This window comes from Mustela putorius, unplaced genomic scaffold (genome assembly GCF_011764305.1).
Source record: "Mustela putorius furo isolate JIRA1106 unplaced genomic scaffold, ASM1176430v1.1 tig00003913_pilon_pilon_pilon, whole genome shotgun sequence".
NCBI classification, from domain to species: Eukaryota; Metazoa; Chordata; class Mammalia; order Carnivora; family Mustelidae; genus Mustela; species Mustela putorius.
In genome coordinates this window covers 5539769-5558536 of record NW_025422060.1, presented here as the reverse complement: position 1 = coordinate 5558536, position 18768 = coordinate 5539769, and the positions used below count along the sequence as shown (strand labels likewise).

At 35.9% G+C, this 18768-nt stretch overlaps 1 protein-coding gene across 6 annotated transcripts in view; it reads right to left on the bottom strand.

The window, feature by feature from the left end:
• Window positions 1-18768, bottom strand: part of ARHGAP12 (Rho GTPase activating protein 12) — a 107638-nt gene that overhangs the window by 24974 nt on the left and 63896 nt on the right. For 3 of the 6 annotated variants that reach the window (XM_004777865.3, XM_045069218.1, XM_004777868.3), the window contains 3 exons: window positions 16006-16131; window positions 12713-12787; window positions 3859-3920 (listed from right to left, as the gene is read on the bottom strand). In XM_004777865.3, the coding sequence (XP_004777922.1) occupies window positions 3859-3920; window positions 12713-12787; window positions 16006-16131 (263 nt within the window). The remainder of the gene's footprint in view (window positions 1-3858; window positions 3921-12712; window positions 12788-16005; window positions 16132-18768) is intronic. The other 3 variants (XM_004777866.3, XM_045069219.1, XM_004777867.3) reach the window with 2 other exon arrangements.

The window sequence follows — 18768 nt, the reverse complement described above, 5'->3', positions numbered from 1 at the left end:
AACTGCAGAACTAGTCAATGTATCTAAAATTATTGGGTATTTGAATACTGAATTAACAACAGCTGCCTCAAAGACTGAAGTTCTTGTGTACCTGGGTTGCAAGCAGAATTAGTCACATTTTTTTCCTGGAAAAAAATAAAAATGACTGACGGCCACACTATGGTTATTCAGACTTGTGTACCTGGCAGGTAGACATTATCTCAAAAATAAATGAAGTGAGCCTGTCATTTAAATGATAGTATTTGTTGACAAAAAACTGAAGCTTTCAAAGGGAAAACAGAATTTTGGAAAACTTGGCATATCTGCCACTGTGAGGTTGACAATTTTCCAATAGCTAATGACTCTTCTGATGATGTTACTGATTTGTGATTCTTTGATATTGTAAAACATGTCAACATTTGAAAAATCAGCAAACTTAGTGAACCAGTGTTTTCCAAAGGATCTCCAAGATGCTACAAAATTATGTACAGGTAGAGATAGTAAAATGCACCACAGACCGATGGAGTTTTTTTTTTTTTTTAAAGATTTTATGTATTTATTTGAGAGAGAGAGAGAGAGAGAGCACGCGAGAGCACAAGAGCAGAGTATGGGGCAGAGGGAGAAGCAGACTCTCCGCTGAGCAGGGAGCCCAATGTGGGGCTCAATCCTGGGATTTCAGGTGCCGAAGGCAGACATTTAACCGACTCAGCCACCCAGGCGCCCCAGACCAATGGATTTTGAGGTAACCAAGTATGAAAAGTTCAATAACGGTTTTACTCAGTCTTAACTTGTGGCATTTTGGTGTAACAGAAAAATATATGCACTTATCTAAGGAGAGTATTAAAACACTCCTCCCTTTTCCAACTTTATATATGAAAGGGGGGATTTCTCTTCATATACACTTCAGCCAAAATAATGTGTCACAGAAACTGACTGCCAGCAGAGATGAGGTTCCAGCTGTTTTCCATTAAGCCAAATATTAAAGATTAGCAAAAATGTGAAACAATGCCACACCTCTCATGGAAAATTTCTGTATTGGAAATACAGGGGGTTTTCTTCATAAAAATGTTACTTGTATTAACATATAATGGGTTATCAGTTTTAAAAATTAAGAAACTTGAAATTTCTCAAATCTACAGCTATAAACTATACACACAAAAGTTCTTTGCAAGGGGCTCCTGGGTGGCTCAGTGGGTTAAGCCTCTGCCTTCAGCCCAGGTCATGATCTCAGGGTCCTGGGATCGAACCCCGCATCGGGCTCTGCTCAGCAGGGAGCCTGCTTCCCCTTCTCTCTCTGCCTGCCTCTCGGCCTACTTGTGGTATCTCTCTCTGTCCAATAAAAGTAAATAAAATCTTAAAAAAAAAAAAAGTTCTTTGCAATAATCACAAATGAAACAAGATGGGATCGGGAGGGAGACAAATCATAAGAGACTCTTAATCTCACAAAACAAACTGAGGGTTGCTGGGGGGTGTGGTTACGGAGAGGGTGATGGGGTTATGGACACTGGGGAGGGTATGTGCTATGGTGAGTGCTGTGAAGTGTGTAAACCTGGTGATTCACAGACCTGTATCGCTAGGGCTAATAATATATGTTTATAGAAAAATAAAAATTATTTTTTTAATTTTGTAAAAAAGTTCTTCGCATTTTGCAAAAATTAATCAATAATTTTTAAGAGTTTTTTAACGAGGTCCTCAGATCAAAATGTTTAAGAACCACTAATAGGAAACTAAAAAACTGGTTTGCTCAACTCTACATAAATAAATTTAAAGATGATGAAATGGATGATATTCTTAGAAAACATAAATCACCGGAAGTTTTCCAAATGAAGTAGAAAATCTAAAGGGCTAATTACCACAGGGAAAATGACAACAATGAAAACAGAGAAAGTGGCCAAAGAACTATCCGCACTACACGTGCCCAAAAGGGAGAAAAAGGAAAAACAGACTCCATTCACAAGTGACTTCACCCATGGAACAATTTAAGGATCAAATAACTGCAGTATTTGTAAAGGTATTCCAGAGCACTTAAAAGAAAAATTTCCAAGTACTAAAATGTGACAAAGACAGGTCAGTTAAAGAAAATCTTAAAAACTTAACTATATGTAAATTTCAAACTCTTCTTTACACAACAGGCTGATCTCTGTTGACTATAAAATCATAGCCTTTTGGCAGTTCTTAAAAACTGGGGAAAATGCAACTTGCTTACAATTTTATTTTATTTATTTATTTGACAGAGAGAGATCACACATGGGCAGAAAAGCAGGCAGAGAGGGAGGCGGAAGCAGGCTCCCTGCTGAGGAGAGACCCAGATATGGGGCTCGATCCCAGGAGCCTGATCAGGAACCTGAGCAGAAAGCAGAGGCTTAACTCACTGAGCCACCCAGGCACCCCACAGAGTTAATTTCCTTAATTCATCAGGAGGTACCACACATTAACTAAAAAAGCCAACATCACAACAAACAGATAAAGGGGATGAACTGACAATTCACCAACAAAAAAAGACACACAAATGTCTTGGGATACTCTACCACACTGCAAAGTAATAAAAATTAAAAATATCATTCTCTAATCTCTATTAGCAAAGATAACAAAAGCAGACAACATATTGAACTGGCAAAGGTGTGGAGAAATCCACTGCTTCTGGAAGTATGAACTGATTCAATGCCTTAGAGCATAATTTAGAACACTATCAAAATGACTGCTGCATATAGCTTAGCAATTCCACTTTTGTAAAATCTATTCAACAGGGATATTTATATACTTGCAAATGAACTATGTAAGATCTAAGTACAATACTGTTTGCAACCGCAAAAGAATGTAAACATTCTAAATGTCTAGCGACAGACAGGCGTATTTACCTACCATATGGCTAAATAACTAGCTACACAGTATATAACCATGGAGAAGTTAGAAACAATGTGGCGGCTCCACATGCAACAAAATAGAACCATCTCCAAAATAAAACTGTTCAAAGACTGTGTTTAAAAAAATTAATCTATGCAGGGGTGCCTGCTTGGCTCAACTATTTGAGCATTGGATCCTTGCTTTCGGCTCAGGTCATGACCTCAAGGTTGTAAGAGCTAGCCCTGTGTTGGGACTGGCACTCAACTAAGAATCCACTCAAGATTCTCTCTCCCTCCCCATCTACTCTTCCTACCAATGTGCACACTCGCACTCTTTCTCTCAAATAAATAAAATCTTTAAAATATATATATTAAAAAAATTAACCATGCATATAGATACATATATATTGTCTATCTCAAGGAAAACACTACATCTCATTCACTTAACTAGTTACTTCTGGATAATGGAAACCATGGTTGGGTGACTGATTTTTGGCTAAATATTTGGTATATTTCATTAAGTGTACACTCAATGCTTACCGAAACAAATTACTTATTTTTTATTTTAAATATTTTACTTATTTGAGAGACAGAGCGTGAGGATAAGCAGGGGGAGGGGCAGAGAGAGAGGGAAAAGCAAAGAAGTTCACTGAGCAAACAGCTTGATGTGGGGTTTAACCCCAGGACACTGGGATCACAACCTGAGCCAGAGGTAGACTCCCAACCAACTGAGCCACACAAGCACCCCTGGAAAAAATTTTTCAAATAAAGCTAATGCTTGCTCAGAATCCTCTGCTTTATCCCCCCTGCACTTAATATTACCTTAAAAAATATGTCAAGACAAAGGAAGACTTTCATACATTTTATGACAATACTACATACATTTTAGAAAATTTGAAATTTGAAAATTATTTGACTTTATGAAACTTTCAATCATTTCTACTAGAATATAACATACTCATAATAGATAACATACCCATAGCTTTTATTTCAATCAAATAAAACATGTCAGAACGTTAATGGTTTTCGTACTTACCGAACCTTTTTCCCATTTTCAGTAATTTTTGTTACATTTAATAATCCATATTTTTCTTGGCCCTATGGAACAGAGTAATACCGTTTACATATCATTCATATAGACAATGAGGTCCAAATTCTTATATATGATGGAATCAAAAAGATCTGGTACTTTAAAAATTAGCTTGGAAAAAGAGATTAGTCACTATGTAATGTGATTAGTTCTAAAGTATATTAGGAATACAATTTCCTAATACTTCTATATAGTTATTTTCAGTAATTTTGCAATTAGATCTTTCCTCTTCTCAAGTCCTGGCAGCCATAAGGTACTCTGCTATCAACTCAAATTTCCACATGAATACCACCTATCAGCAGTAGAAAAATGATTTATGACTTCCTGCTCAAAGAAAGAAATATAATACCATACTGACAAATATCATAAAAAGCAATTATCTACTTTGCTATTATTTTACAGCAATACAGTCTCAAAATTCTTTATGATACTAACCTGCTTTGTCAAATGTGGAAATAACTAGATAGAACAAATGCAATAACTATATTAATAAGTTACTCAAAAGTAAATGTTATTATGCATAGAACTGGCCTCAGGGTGGCATTAAAAATTCAATAATGCTTCATTAAATGTATTATCAGATGTACACTGGGGCTCTGCATAAACCAGATATACTAGTTTGCTGATGTCAAACACAGTGACACAGCTATAACATCAAACCCCATGAAGGCATGAGCCACTTTGCTGAGGTTAATGGTCATCTTAAAATTCCTCCAGGTAGAAGAAAGGAAACACTTTCTCATTGCTTTAGCTTCTGACATGGAACTGAATGTAATCAAAATGAGTAGATATCTACAGCAATCACCAATATTAGTAAGCACTGTGTGTACATGACAGAGCAATTATACTTCCACTGAAACACACACACACACACGCAGCACATAGAAAAAATATCCCCAATTAGGATTTATTTTTATTTAATCCATACCTCAGCTATTTTCTCAATGTACTTCCATTAGAAAAAAATAAATCTTTCTTGTATGGGAGATAAACATAATTTGGAGTATTTTCTCAATAAGGTTTAAAAATAATGCTTGAAAATTTTGCCTAGTCTGATAAAAATTCTCATCTATAGACAAAGCTGATAAAGTATTAATATTAATTCATCTATGGTATACTGGGAACTTGGGGAAATCGTCGTAGGAAATTTTATTGTAATTTCTTCATGAAGCATAGTATAGATCTCCTTAGATATCTAAGTCTGATGCTTCTAAGAACTGTGCCCCTTAACAAAAACATCAATCACACAGTTGTAAATATGTAAAAAATATTTACAAGATACTAAGTAAAAACATTCCTAATTTACTATCAGAAGCAGGAAGGAAAAAAAAACTCAAAGATACAGGAACTAAGTACAACATTAATCTGAGGATGGCACTGCTTATGTGAGCTAAGGAGCATGGGAATTAAAATAGCAGAGGAGTGGGAATCAAGTCTACAGAAAATGCTGAAGCTACAACTGAAGAGGACAAAAGAACTGAGGCATGAAGGGAATACAGAAGAAAAATGGAAGGGATAGCAGTAGTGACAGATAAGCTTAAGGATGAGAGAGACATTCTAAATCAGGGATTCTTTTTTTTTTTTTTTAAAGATTTTATCTATTTATTTGACAGAGAGAAATCACAAGTAGATGGAGAGGCAGGCAGAGAGAGAGAGAGGGAAGCAGACTCCCCGCCGAGCAGAGAGCCCGAGGCGGGACTCGATCCCAGGATCCTGAGATCATGACCTGAGCCGAAGGCAGTGGCTTAACCCACTGAGCCACCCAGGCGCCCCTAAATCAGGGATTCTTACCTGAGTCAATGGATGGACTGAAACTGGTACAAAATTGTGCGTGGATAGTATATACATTGTTCAAGGGTCCAGAACGCTCATGAAATTCTCACAGGGATCAAGACGCCAGTACTACTGCTCTAAGTACTAGGCATTCTAATTTGAACATAAAATAAGGACAAAATTTGCCACATTCAAAATGTAAAAACACAAAAATACTTAGCATACATGTTAAGTGTTATGAGAAAGGTGTATCTAACTTCACCCAAGAAACAGAGGGAGTGAAGAAGATGGCTTCCTGGAGACTCCTGAGCTAAGGAATGGGGGTTAGCTAGATGATGACAGTGAAAACAACAAAGTACAGAGGTACAGAAGTGAAAGTGAGCCGATCATATCTGAGGGTCTTTAAGTTCCCTCAAAGTAACGGGTGAGGTGAAGTAGCAAATGAGACAGTGTAAAGAATGAACTAAGAAAGGGTGGAAAGACTGGAAACCAACCAGAATACATTCTAGTAATTACCACAGGAGATGGTGAAGGCCTGGGCTAGAGCAGTACCCAAAAGCAAGTGATGAGGAGCCAAATTTGAGAGATCCAGAAGACAGAATTAACTGGGAGTGGGTAGGAGGGTAAGAGGGAAGCTCTGAGGAAAACTCCCAAGCTTGAACAACTAGACAGATGGTGGTATCTCAGTTTTAATGAGACTTTTTTAGAGAAGTTTTCCCAGACCACTCTTAAGTGAGAGCTCCTCTACCCCTCCCATTATTTACCACTGCCCCCAATTTGGTTCCTTCATTGTACTTAATGCAAAGTACAATTAGGTATCTTTTATTTACTATCTATTTCATAGGGCTATACACTGAGACCACATCTGCTGTGTTCATCAATGTATGACAGGTATCTACAGCATGTAGTTGATGTTCAATACGATACATAGCTGTTAAAGTAATTAACCAACCTATTAGCAGTGCTATTCCAAGAAAGGAATACAAAAGAATGCCAGTCAGTGATGGAGAAAATAAAGCTTTAACTTTTTAACTTTTAAACACTTAAGTTTCTGAATTTGATATAAAAAGTGCTGAACAGGCAGATGAATAATAGAGGTTTGGCTATACAGGCTATACAGGTGAGAAATTTGGGGAAAAATTCAGACAGATTTTGAACATGCTATTTGGTGTACTTTCACTACTTAATAGGATTCAAAATCAACCAATGTTTTTGTGCTGCTTACTAAAAAAACCCCTTAAAAATATCTTGTTAAATCTTACGAAAAATGGGGACGCCTGGGTGGCTCAGTTGGTTAAGCAGTTGCCTTCGGCTCAGGTCATGATCCCGCATCGGGCTCCTTGCTCGGCAGGGAGCCTGCTTCTCCCTCTGCCTCTGCCTGCCTGTCTACCTGTGCTCACTCGCTCTCTCTCCCTCTGTCTCTGACAAATAAATAAAGAAAATCTTAAAAAAAAAAAAAATCTTATGAAAAATGCCCATATTTACACATTAATATTTCTTAGTCTAAATACATTTGCTACTCCAAAGGAAACTTCATACTGAAAATTAGCAGAAATGTTTTAATAAGGACTAGCAAAATATGGTCAAATTTTAATCAAAATGACTGTACTTAGATTACCCTATCCTAACAGGGTAAGAAAACAATAAGATGTTAGTTCTATTAAGTAATCTGAGAAAACTTCTACAGGCTCATAATAACTTTACAGGCTCCAGAATTTTTTTTTTTTTTTTTCCAATGTGAGGCTTGGAATCATGACCCTGAGAAATCAAGACCTGAGCTGAGATCAAGAGTCGGCTGCTTAACCAACTGAGCCACCCAGGTGCCCCTGCAGATTCCAGAATTTCTAATCAATGTTGCATACATTTAGTAAAACAGGAATTTTCCCAATTTGGCTAACAATTATTATATACCAACATCAATGCAACCCATCAAAACTCTTATCTTCAGTTAATCATGCAATCAGTATTTTTTTTGTAATAAAGAGTAAGAAACTTTGCACGGTGATATCATTTGAAGAACAACCAGGTGAAGAAACTTCCAGAACAGGTAAGTTGACAGGAAGAGAAAACAAACTAGTGGTTGCCAGGGGAGAAGAAAAGGTGATAGGGAAATGTGGAGTGGATGCTTAATAGGTATGGGTTGCCCTCTCAGGTAATGAAAATGTCCTGAAGCCAGGTAGAAGTAATTGCTGCACACGATGACACATGATGCTGTATGTCATTTGAATGTATACTTTAAAATGGTTAATAACAAATTTTCCATTATATGAATTTCACCTCAATAAAAAACATATATTTTAAGGGCACCTAGGTGGCACAGTTAAGCATGTGACTCTTGAATTAGGATGAGACCATGATCTCAGAGTCATGAGATTAAGCCCTGTGTCGGGCTCTGTGCTGAGCGTGGAGCCTGCTTAAGACTCTCTGTCTCCCTTTCCCTCTCTCTCTACCCACCTCTTCTTTCTCTTTCTCTCTCCTCTCTAAAAAAAAAAAATTAAAAATAATATACTTTAAAGAACTAGTTTTTTAAAAAATTAGATGTCTAAATCACATTTTTTAAAAAGGCTTAATGAAAAAAATCAGCAAATATGTCCATGATACTTTTGCTAAAGAAAGCGTTAAAACATTCTTTTCTCCAATGCGTTTTTTTTCTCTCCAATGCATTTTAATACCATAATTAGGGAATACAGGGTCAAAAACTCAAGTTTCCAAATTATATATTCTAAAATTTTATTCGGTATGCAATGAATAGAAACTTCAAAATGCATATTTATCACGAGTATTGCTCAGCCATAAAAAAAGAATGAAATCTTGCCATTTCCAAGGACATGGATGGAGCTAGAGAGCATGATGCTAAGCAAAATAAGTCAGAGGAAGACAAATACCATATGATTTCACTCAGATGTGAATTTTAACAAAATAAAACAAAGGGGAAAAGAGAAAGGCAAACAAAGAAACAGACTCAACTGTAGAGAACTGATGGTGAGCAGAAGAGAGACAGGTGGGGAGATGGGTGAAACAGGTGACGGGGATGAAGGAGGACACTTGTAAGGAGCACGAGTGATGTATGGAAGTGCTGAATCACTATACTGCACACCTGAAACTAATATTACACTGTACGTTAACTGCAACTTAAAATAAAAACTTTAAAAAGATAAAATAAAATGCACATCTGCCACAGACACACTGGAACAAACGGAGACCGGGTTCTTAGATCAGTCCACAAAATCCTATTTAACCCACAGTGTGCTCATATTGTACATAAATAGAACAATGAGCTTTTTAAAATATGCTGGGTATTTCAAAAAAGGATTTGAAGGGGCCATGAAAAATAACAATAATGCATCTGAAAACTGCAAATGAAAGCAAAAAAATAAACATGTTTAAAATTTATGTTAAGGGATGAAATTTTAAATCTGGCTTGATTAGAAGAGATTACATGAAAACATCATGCTAAATGAACAAAGTCTGTCAAAAAAGACTACATATTATAGGATTCTATTCTTGTGAAATGTGTAGAACAGGCAAATCTAGTGAGACAGAAAGTAGATTCCTGGTTGTTCAGGGCTTGGTGAGACATGGAGGTTAGACAGGTGATACCAAATAGAATGTGGCTTCTTCCTGAGACGATGAAAGTGTTCTAAAATTGACCGTGATGATGGCTGCACATATCTGAATATACCAACAACCATTTAACTGTATACTTATGTGGGTAAATCATACATTTTAAGAATTACATTTCAATAAAGATTTTCATAAAAACAAAACAGAAAAGACTGAAGAGGCAGATGGGCAATCTGCAGAGATTTTAAGATGGCATCAGATAGCTAACACGGATTACACTATTTTTTTTTTTAAGATTTTATTTATTTATTTGTCAGAGAGAGAGCGAGCGAGAGCGAGCACAGGCAGACAGAGTGGAAGGCAGAGTCAGAGGGAGAAGCAGGCTCCCCGCGGAGCAAGGAGCCCGATGTGGGACTCGATCCCAAGACGCTGGGATCATGACCTGAGCCGAAGGCAGCTGCTCAACCAACAGAGCCACCCAGGCGTCCCAACACTATTTTTTTTTTTAAATGACAGCCTTTTTGGATCTTTTTTTTTTTTTAAGATTGTATTTATTTATTTGACAGAGAGACCACAAGCAGGCAGAGAGGCAGGAGGAAGCAGGCTCCCCACTGAGCAGAGAGCCCGATGCGGATGCGGGGCTCAATCCCAGGACCCTGAGATCATGACCTGAGCCGAAGGCAGAGGCTTTAACCCACTGAGCCACCCAGGTGCCCCCAGATTACACTATTTTTATTCCTAAATGTATAGCTTCCTTTTTCTTACCACGAAGGCTTAGGATCTTAACGCACAAAGAGGGAAAAGATATCTCCTTGTATGAACTGGGTAAGAGTGAGAAAAACAGGTGAGACTCAGGGGAAACACAGTACAGAGGGAGCAGAGGGCCAAGAGAGGGAAAAGTCAAAGAGGGAAAAAGCCTCAGCATGGAGAGGCAAGACAGCAGGGAAGAGGTGCCCTCTGCAGTGGAAAAGCAGAGTTGTATGTTTATGTGAAAAAAAAGAATGGACTCAGTTAGAATGAACAAAAGCTGTTTCATCTTTCACTCTAAGACAAAAGAATCAAAGATACTGGTTAGGCAGTTCCCTGTGGTGGCCAGCAGGGGGTATCGTGAATCCAGGATGGTCCAGTTACTGTCAAATTTGAGAAAAGGGGTAGATGGTTTGGGAAATAATTTGCAAACTGTCTTTTTAACTCCATGTGGAACAGTTGCAAATTCATGTTTCTAGGCTAACCTAGAGATTCCTTTTAACCTAAATGTAAATAATTTATAAAAGTTTTCCTTAGCAATTACGTATTACCCATATTTAAAATACGTTGGAGAGGGTTTCTTCTTTTTTCTAGATGCACTGATAGAGTATTGCAGTAATACCACCTTAGACGGATACAACAATTGTTGACAGCACCACTAAAATCATGTTCACTTTTATGTTTAATGTTTTTGTACCCAAAACAGTATTAAATAATGCAAAAGACAAAAAAGAGAAAAAGAGTCACTATCTATCCTTTAGTAGGAGTTTAAAGCCTTCGGAGGGAGGAGTCCCTGAGGTAACATTTATAAACACTATCTAATAAGTGACTTAGAAACATAGGAAAAGGGGGCACCTGGATGGTTCTGTGGGTTAAGCCTCTGCCTTCAGCTCGGGTCATGATCTCAGGGTCCTGGGATGGAGCCCTGGCATTGGGCTCTCTGCTCGGCAGGGAGCCTGCTTCCCCATCCCCCTCTGCCTGCCTCTCTGTCTACTTGTGATCTCTCTGTTAAATAAACAAATAAAATCTTAAAAAAAAAAAAGAAATTCAGGAAAATAAGAAGAGATCATTATTATGCTAAGGTTAGTCTGGCAAGGCCTCTTAAAGAATCAGTCTTAAAAACTTTTCTAACTTTGGGGTACCTTGGTGCCTCAGTCAGTTAAATGTCTGCCTTCAGCTCAGGTCCTCATCCCAGGGTCCTGGGATAGGGCCCTGCATTAGGCTCTCTGCTTAATGGGGGGCCTACTTCTCCCTCTTCGTCTCCCTCTCCCTACTGCTCCCTCTTGCTTGTGCTCTGTGTCGAATATTAATGAAATCTTTTTTTAAAAAATTTTTTCTGAGTTTAAGTGTAAAAAGCCAAGGACAATTGTAGGCAGGGGGAACTCCCTGAGCAATGTCAAAAGGAAATGTGTAAAACATGTGATATGAACCATAAAAGATCTGATTCTGTTAGGGAAAGGACAGAGAGGAAATTCAAATGACTTTTGTGAAAAACTTTGCCTCTAAAAAAATCAGAAGTATCCCATAAACAACTCTATTACAGTTTTACAAAATAAGGAAGTAACAATAAAAGTTTGTCTTTTAAAAAGCTTTAAAAGTTTCATTTATTCATTCAATATTTACTGAACAGCTAACATATGGTACACAGTAGTTATGGAGCTTATTCCTGCTCTAATGAAACTTTTCTTTTTCTAGTAGGGAAGACTGACACAAATAGAGGGTTTGAGGTTTCCACAAGAAATAAAAAATGAAAAGTGCTATTCTACTTAATAGAATCAAGTAACATATAATTATATGCTACAAAGAGCATTACAGAGAAAACTGACCAAATCTAGAAGATTCGAATAAAATTCTCTGGGAAAGCTAAGTCTGCACCGAACTCTAATGAACGAACAGAAGTTAACAGGCAAAGATGTGGGAGAGAAATGGTTCAGTGGATAGAAGAATGCCATGTGCCAGGACCTTGAGCTGAAAAGTAGGCTCTTTTGAGGAAAGAGATACAGTGTGGCTGGAGGAAAACAAGCAGGGAGGCAAGAAGAGGACACAAGTAGGAAGTGAGCCAGCGCTTGCTCAGTCTTACAGTCCTCATTAAAAATTCTGGCCTTCATTCTGAAGGAGAAGGAAAGCCACTGAGGGGGTATAGCAGAATCAGCCAACTATAGGAAAGACGCAAGGGACTACAAAGATACCAATCAAGTAACTTTCACCCAAGTTAAACCAGGTTTCTAAAGTCAACTGGAGATTTTCAGTTTAGGGCAAACTTACAGCTGAGCTACAGATCTCTAATATCCACCTGGCATGGACTGGGTACTGTTATTTTAAAGTACAGAACAAAAGTGGTGCCTGTGGTCATTAAGAAGGAGGGAAACTGCTTACCTTTGGACTGCGGGCCTGAGGAAAAAAGATTAAAGTAGAATATGATAGCATTTTCCAGGGATTTTATGTTTATTTTTAAAAACCAAACATGAATGTCACTTGCAAATATGGTATATAAATTAATCACAGAGATACCTTATTTTGCATAAAAAGGGGCTTTTAAGTCTCTAAAACTGATTAAATTCTTAATTTAAACCTATCTTAATGGTTATTATCTGGAAAACCAATGAAAGTTAATAGAAGCCCAAGAAATATTTATACGTTACATTTACAGAAAATTAACTTATTGAAACTGATTGAAATAACTGGACTATATTATACTATAGGCTATCATACTAACTGTATCTTGGTGCTTTGGTGAAGAGGGAGAAGACTCATTTTCAGGAAAGCAGGGTTTTGAGGCAGTTGGAGATTCCTACAAGAAATAAGTAATGAAAAATGTTACTCTATTTTATATCATTATAGTTCTCCCTCTATTCACAGTGGGAGAGCTTAATAAGGGAAGCTCCGAAATTTTTTTCCCTAATTATTTCCTTTCAATATTCAGCTCTGAAACTATTATGGTACGGATTTGCAAACTACAGTTGTCTGAAGGTTTATGAAATATGGTGTATTTTACACTCATTATAGTTTAATTTAAATACTGCATACAGAATTACTCAACAAAAATAAGGCTGTTGCCTTAAAACCATGACGTTTTATCCTTGAACTGACATTTAAATGGGTAAAATCTAAACATGCAGGGATAAAAATGTAATATCACCATACGAACTGGGCTCTTAGTGTACCATGAACACCAGGGACTAGGTAAGCCAACAGCCACAGGAATGACAGGCAACCGCCAGAAAGAGAACTTCATTTAAGTCAATGGCTACGTAAGACACTTAATTAAACTGCTATTAATATTTAAAGTAATTTACAGGTAACTTTCCAATTATTAGAAAAAATGAGATTTTTTTCAAATGCAAAGAAGAAAATTTAATAAGTCACCAGAAAAAAAAATCTTTTAACACCTAAGCCTACAAAAATATATAATAGGAGCAAATTAATAATGTGTTTTTTAAAAGCAATTCTACTTTGTCAGTATTAAAACACACTATGTGATTTCTACCTCAGGTGTTTATAAGATTCATTATAGAGGACAAGACTGAAAAAACACATTTTTGGCACCAACAGCCAAATCTTTTCTATTCCCCTAAATGCTTTGCATAATCTCATGAAAAGAGAATTAGAACAATCATAGGCCAACACCTCTTATTTTCTTATAAAACCAAATAATGTCTTTGCATATTCATCTCCACATTTTTATCAATCTACTTTACCATACTTATGAAACTGGACATGGTACTGTTAACAAATCTGGATATTCATATTATATCACGATATACAAGCCATTAACACATCCATTCACTTGGAAAAAATAAGTCTTCAGGTTTATACCATATAAAATTTGTAAACACAAAAACTAGATAGTAGTGCAAGTTTACTGGGAAATCCTTGAAGGTAAAACCTTACAAATCAAACATCCAAGGCCTATACTACTAGTGAAGAAAACATTAAAATGATATCAAATTATATCTTTGCCAAAAAAATTACACATAATATCCAAATCTAGTATACCCTCATTTTAAGTATTTTTTTTCTGACCACTTCAGATGTTTCACTTTTTAATTTCTTGACTTCTAAAAGTGCCTAATATTAAATGTTTGGAAAAAAGATAATGACCCACAAAGTAGAAAATAAGTGAATGGTAATCACAATTTATTTTTCATGGGATCATCAGTCCTACAGAAATAAAAACCACAGCAAATAGAGAATAATGTATATACAATAATTATAATTACTATAAACAATGATTTTACACATATATTTATATATATTTATAAATGTATATGGATATATATCTTAAATGCCTACAACTAGCAGATTTTAGTAAAAACAATACCTAGGCAGAAACAGACGCACCCACACATCTACACACACACACACACACACACACACACACACAGATACACACATCTACCTCCTCCAGTGTAGTCTGACAACTGAATTAGGACTTAGATAATCAGTTTGTTACATAGTAATAGGCTTATTACATTTCAAGTCACAAACCCTTTAACCTTTATCATACATTAGTCAGCGAGTTTGTTCAGGTACAGTCCTTCTTTCATACCTCAGATCTTAAAAACATATACAGTAGGTGGTGATAATAAACAGAAAAGCTTGCTTGGTGAATAACCACCTAGGATTCCATTAAGGTTAAGGCGCAGGTTTAAAAAAGAAAAAGAAAAAAAGATATTTCTACCAAAAATAAGTAAATCTCTGTTCTCAAGAAAATCATGCTCCCATAACTCTGACTCAGATTGAAAAAAAAAAAAAAAAAAAAAAAGTCATGAGAACTTCAGGTAACTTATTCTAATAACACACTGAAAATAAATCTCAAAAAAGATTTTAAAAGAGTAAGAAATTTTAAGTCTACATCAGCAAAATAATCATCCTTTTTGTTCCAAAATGAAGAGGCAGTGGAATTGGAATGGCTTTTGCATTAGAACATTATATAGGACATTTACAAGCCTGCGTGCACTGAATTGTTAATTTTGTTCTTGGAGTTAAATGAATTTTCTGTTAAAATCTCTAGGAATCTTAGCTACTCATGTTCCTCTACGTTCAAATCACAAAATATCCTTACAAAATATAAATTACAAACTGGTCTACTACTTGCATTGTGGTTCTATTAGTCTATCTCATATGTGTAGACTGTTTCTACAGCTGTGCAAAAAGTCTTCCATTTAATTTCACGAAAACCAACATTATAGTCACTAAAAAACAAAACAAACTTGTTTTGACTGATGTGAGATAATTTGCAAAGGAATTTATAACTCAAAGTACCCAAACACAGAGAAATATGCCCTAAGAAAGTTCATTCTGTTTTCACTAACACCTGAAAAATGCAAGAAACCTACTCATTATGCCAGAAGAGAAGTCTGATGGTAAAAAAGAGTCCCCAGTGACAGATATCTTTTTAAAATATACTTTTTACAGTGTTGCCACCGCCCTCAAAGTTTTTACATATTAGTATGGCTAATGTTCTACAAATTCATACAAATTTCCTACTCCATCCCCCAAAATGAAGCTACAACATAAAGAAAAAACTCACAAGGAAGGTAAAAACTTTATGGGTTTTCCATTCTGATCTTTGCATCAAAATCTATCCCTTATTTGAAACAGAGAACATTCCTTCTCAGATTCATAAAAGAAGTCCTTTGTGCAGAGAACAATTAAGGAAACAGAGGATTGGGATTCCAATTCTCCCACGGGATGAAGAAATTAATTAAATATCTTTATTATTAAAACCTCCCAGAGGCCAAACAACTACAGATACAGAACTTTAAAACAGGGTTATCAAAAATATCTATCACCAGCTAGGCTCAAACATATACATTATCAAACCACAGATGAGTCAGTCCACTGTGCAAAACTCAATGAACTACAAAACCAAAACCCATTCCAGGACAAACTGATGCTACACACAATAAAAGAATTGTTACCAAAGTACGGGATGCAGCTAAGAAAAAAATAAAAGAATAAAAAGAACTTCCGATATTCTTAAAAAATTTTCTCACAAAGACCTACCTTGTCATTGGTGTCCAACACAATGGTGCTATGTCTCCACTTTGTTAATACAATTGGTTCTTGCAGTCGCCTGTCCAAGCTCCTACTTTTAATTATTTCTCTTTGCTGCTGGGATGAAGCATTATACTTTAAAAAAAAAAAATTACACCTTATAAATAATAGAAACGAAAGTGGAATCTAACTATGACATACGATGTTCTGCAAAGTTCATCACAGGAATTTTTCTGGCCTTCGTATTTTCATCTTTGACCACACTGTGCCCCAACTGAGATGATCAAAGATTTTGGTGTTTGAGAGACCCAGTTAACATAACTTTGGCAAAATATTTAGTCTCCCTATACCTCAGTTTCCTCAACTGTAAAACAGACATAACAGAAAAATCCTTTCATTCACAGATGTATTAATAACTGATAATAACATATTAATAACATAATAATTAAGCAGTATAAAAATGCCAATACTGCCCTAATAGTAGGTTCTCAATAGAATATTAATTACCGTAATTTCTAAAATTGGACAAACTTTTTTTAAGGTTCCTTCTACCTTGAAAATCTATAGGAGTTCAATTTTTGGTTTAGGTTTTAAAAATGATGATTACATATACAACAGCATCTTCACTTATTTAAAGGGTTGGTTGTTTTTGGTTTTGCTTTCATTTATAGGCCAAACACACCATTACTTGTTTCTCTGAAGTTGTAAAACATAATCATGTCTGAAGGTAGAGATAGTACTAGTTTGAAAAACCAATCCTGAATATATCAGTTGTGTACAAAGAATAGATAATAACTGCCCCCGAAAATAACATATAAAATTAAGAACACATTATCAATAAGGTATTAAATCATACATTTGAAATTCAAGTAGACCACCAAGCACAAACATTTCAGCAATCTGAGATTTAACAGTTATGCTGTTCTATACAGCCAATTTTAATAAATTATAAATAAAATAATATTAAATGACAAAAGAAAATTAAAGGCTCTATTCTTCTGAAAGCAAAGGATACCTAATACCTATCTACCTCTCCCACTCCTAAAACGCCCAGTAAATCTTAAAATTTTAATGATTCATGGGGCACCTGGGTGGCTCAGTGGGTTAAAGCCTCTACCTTCAGCTCCGGTCATGATCCCAGGGTCCTGGGATCAAGCCCCACATCAGGCTCTCTGCTCAGCAGGGAGCCTGGTCCCCCCCCCCACTCTCTCCCTCTCTCTCGGCCTGCCTCTCTGCCTACTTGTGATTTCTGTCTGTCAAATATATAAATAAAATCTTTTTTAAAAATTTAATGATTCATTATACTTTCAGTAAAATTATAAGAATGTTTTTAATATTAAAAAATTCTTCCAACATCTTTCTCTACAATATGCCATTTCTTTACTTCCCAAAATGAGCCTACACACAAACTCCAACTATCTCCCAAATCTGTTACTTCATTCTTCACATTAAAATTTGCCAATGCAAGGCAATCACATATGGCATCTTCTTTTAAATCACTGCTGCTTAACAAATAGCAATCTAAAAATTTGTCACAGAAGTTCACAGAGGGATCATTTCTAGGAAGAACAAAGATGAAACTTAAAGGCTATCCCCCAAAAAATTCACTGTCAGAAATCTCTAAGAAAAGAGACCTAAACAGAGCTATACTTTTAACAGAATCATTAGCAATAATTAAAATGTATAGTTGTGTAAAAGCATGTGCATGAACTTTAACAGATACAACTACCTTAGCTTATGAGCTTTGTAACTAACTACTTCAATTGTTTAGAAATCCTTTCAATAAGGCAACAAAAATAATGTGAAACTAAACTGGGCAATAATCACAACTAATCACAACTGTAAATGTGCTGGTAGTTTTACCAGGCAACAGTATGTTCACAAAAACAAAACATAAATAAAATGTCAGATATAAAATATAGTCTAGTTAACAAGATGGCTAAGTTTAAAACTTTCTAATCCCCCTGCAAAGAAACCAAACTTTTCTAATCCCTTTACAAATACCTTTTTTAAGAATTTTAGAAGAAAACATATACAAAAGAATAAGGACTATAATGAAAACCCACCAACAAGGTTTAACATATCTAATATGAAACAATAGCTTTAGGTAACTAATATTAATTAATTAATTAAAATAAAAAGAGGGGCACCTGGGTGGCTCAGTGGGTTAAAGCCTCTGCCTTCAGCTCAAGTCATGATCCCAGGGTCCTGGGACTGAGCCATGTATCAGGTTCTCTGCTCAGCAGGGAGCCTGCTTTCCCTCCCCCCATCCCTGCCTGTCTCTCTGCCTACTTGTGATCTCTCTCTGTCAAATAAGTAATAAAATCTTAAAAAAAAAAAAAACACAGACATACTAGATCCCTTCTGAATACATCTTCCAGATTCCATTCCTCCCCCTCTTTCCCCAGCAGCACCATACAACTCAGTGGTCATCACTGTAATCACACTTTGATACATACTTATTTATCTATAAATACACATACTTGTGGAGTTTTAAAAGTTATATAAATGGAGTCCTACCACATGCATCATTTTTCAACTTGCTTCTTGCATTCAATAAGTTTATTAAAAAACATTCCATGCTGATGAGTATGCAGTTCTAACTCATATTTTCACTGCTATATATATTACATTGTAGATAGATGTAATTTAATAATTTTGCTATAAATGGACATGTATAAGGTGGGAGTACTAATTTACATTTCTACCAGCAGAACAGATTGGTTTGCACAACCCTAGTTGGTACTGTTGAATTTATATGCATTCGGGTAT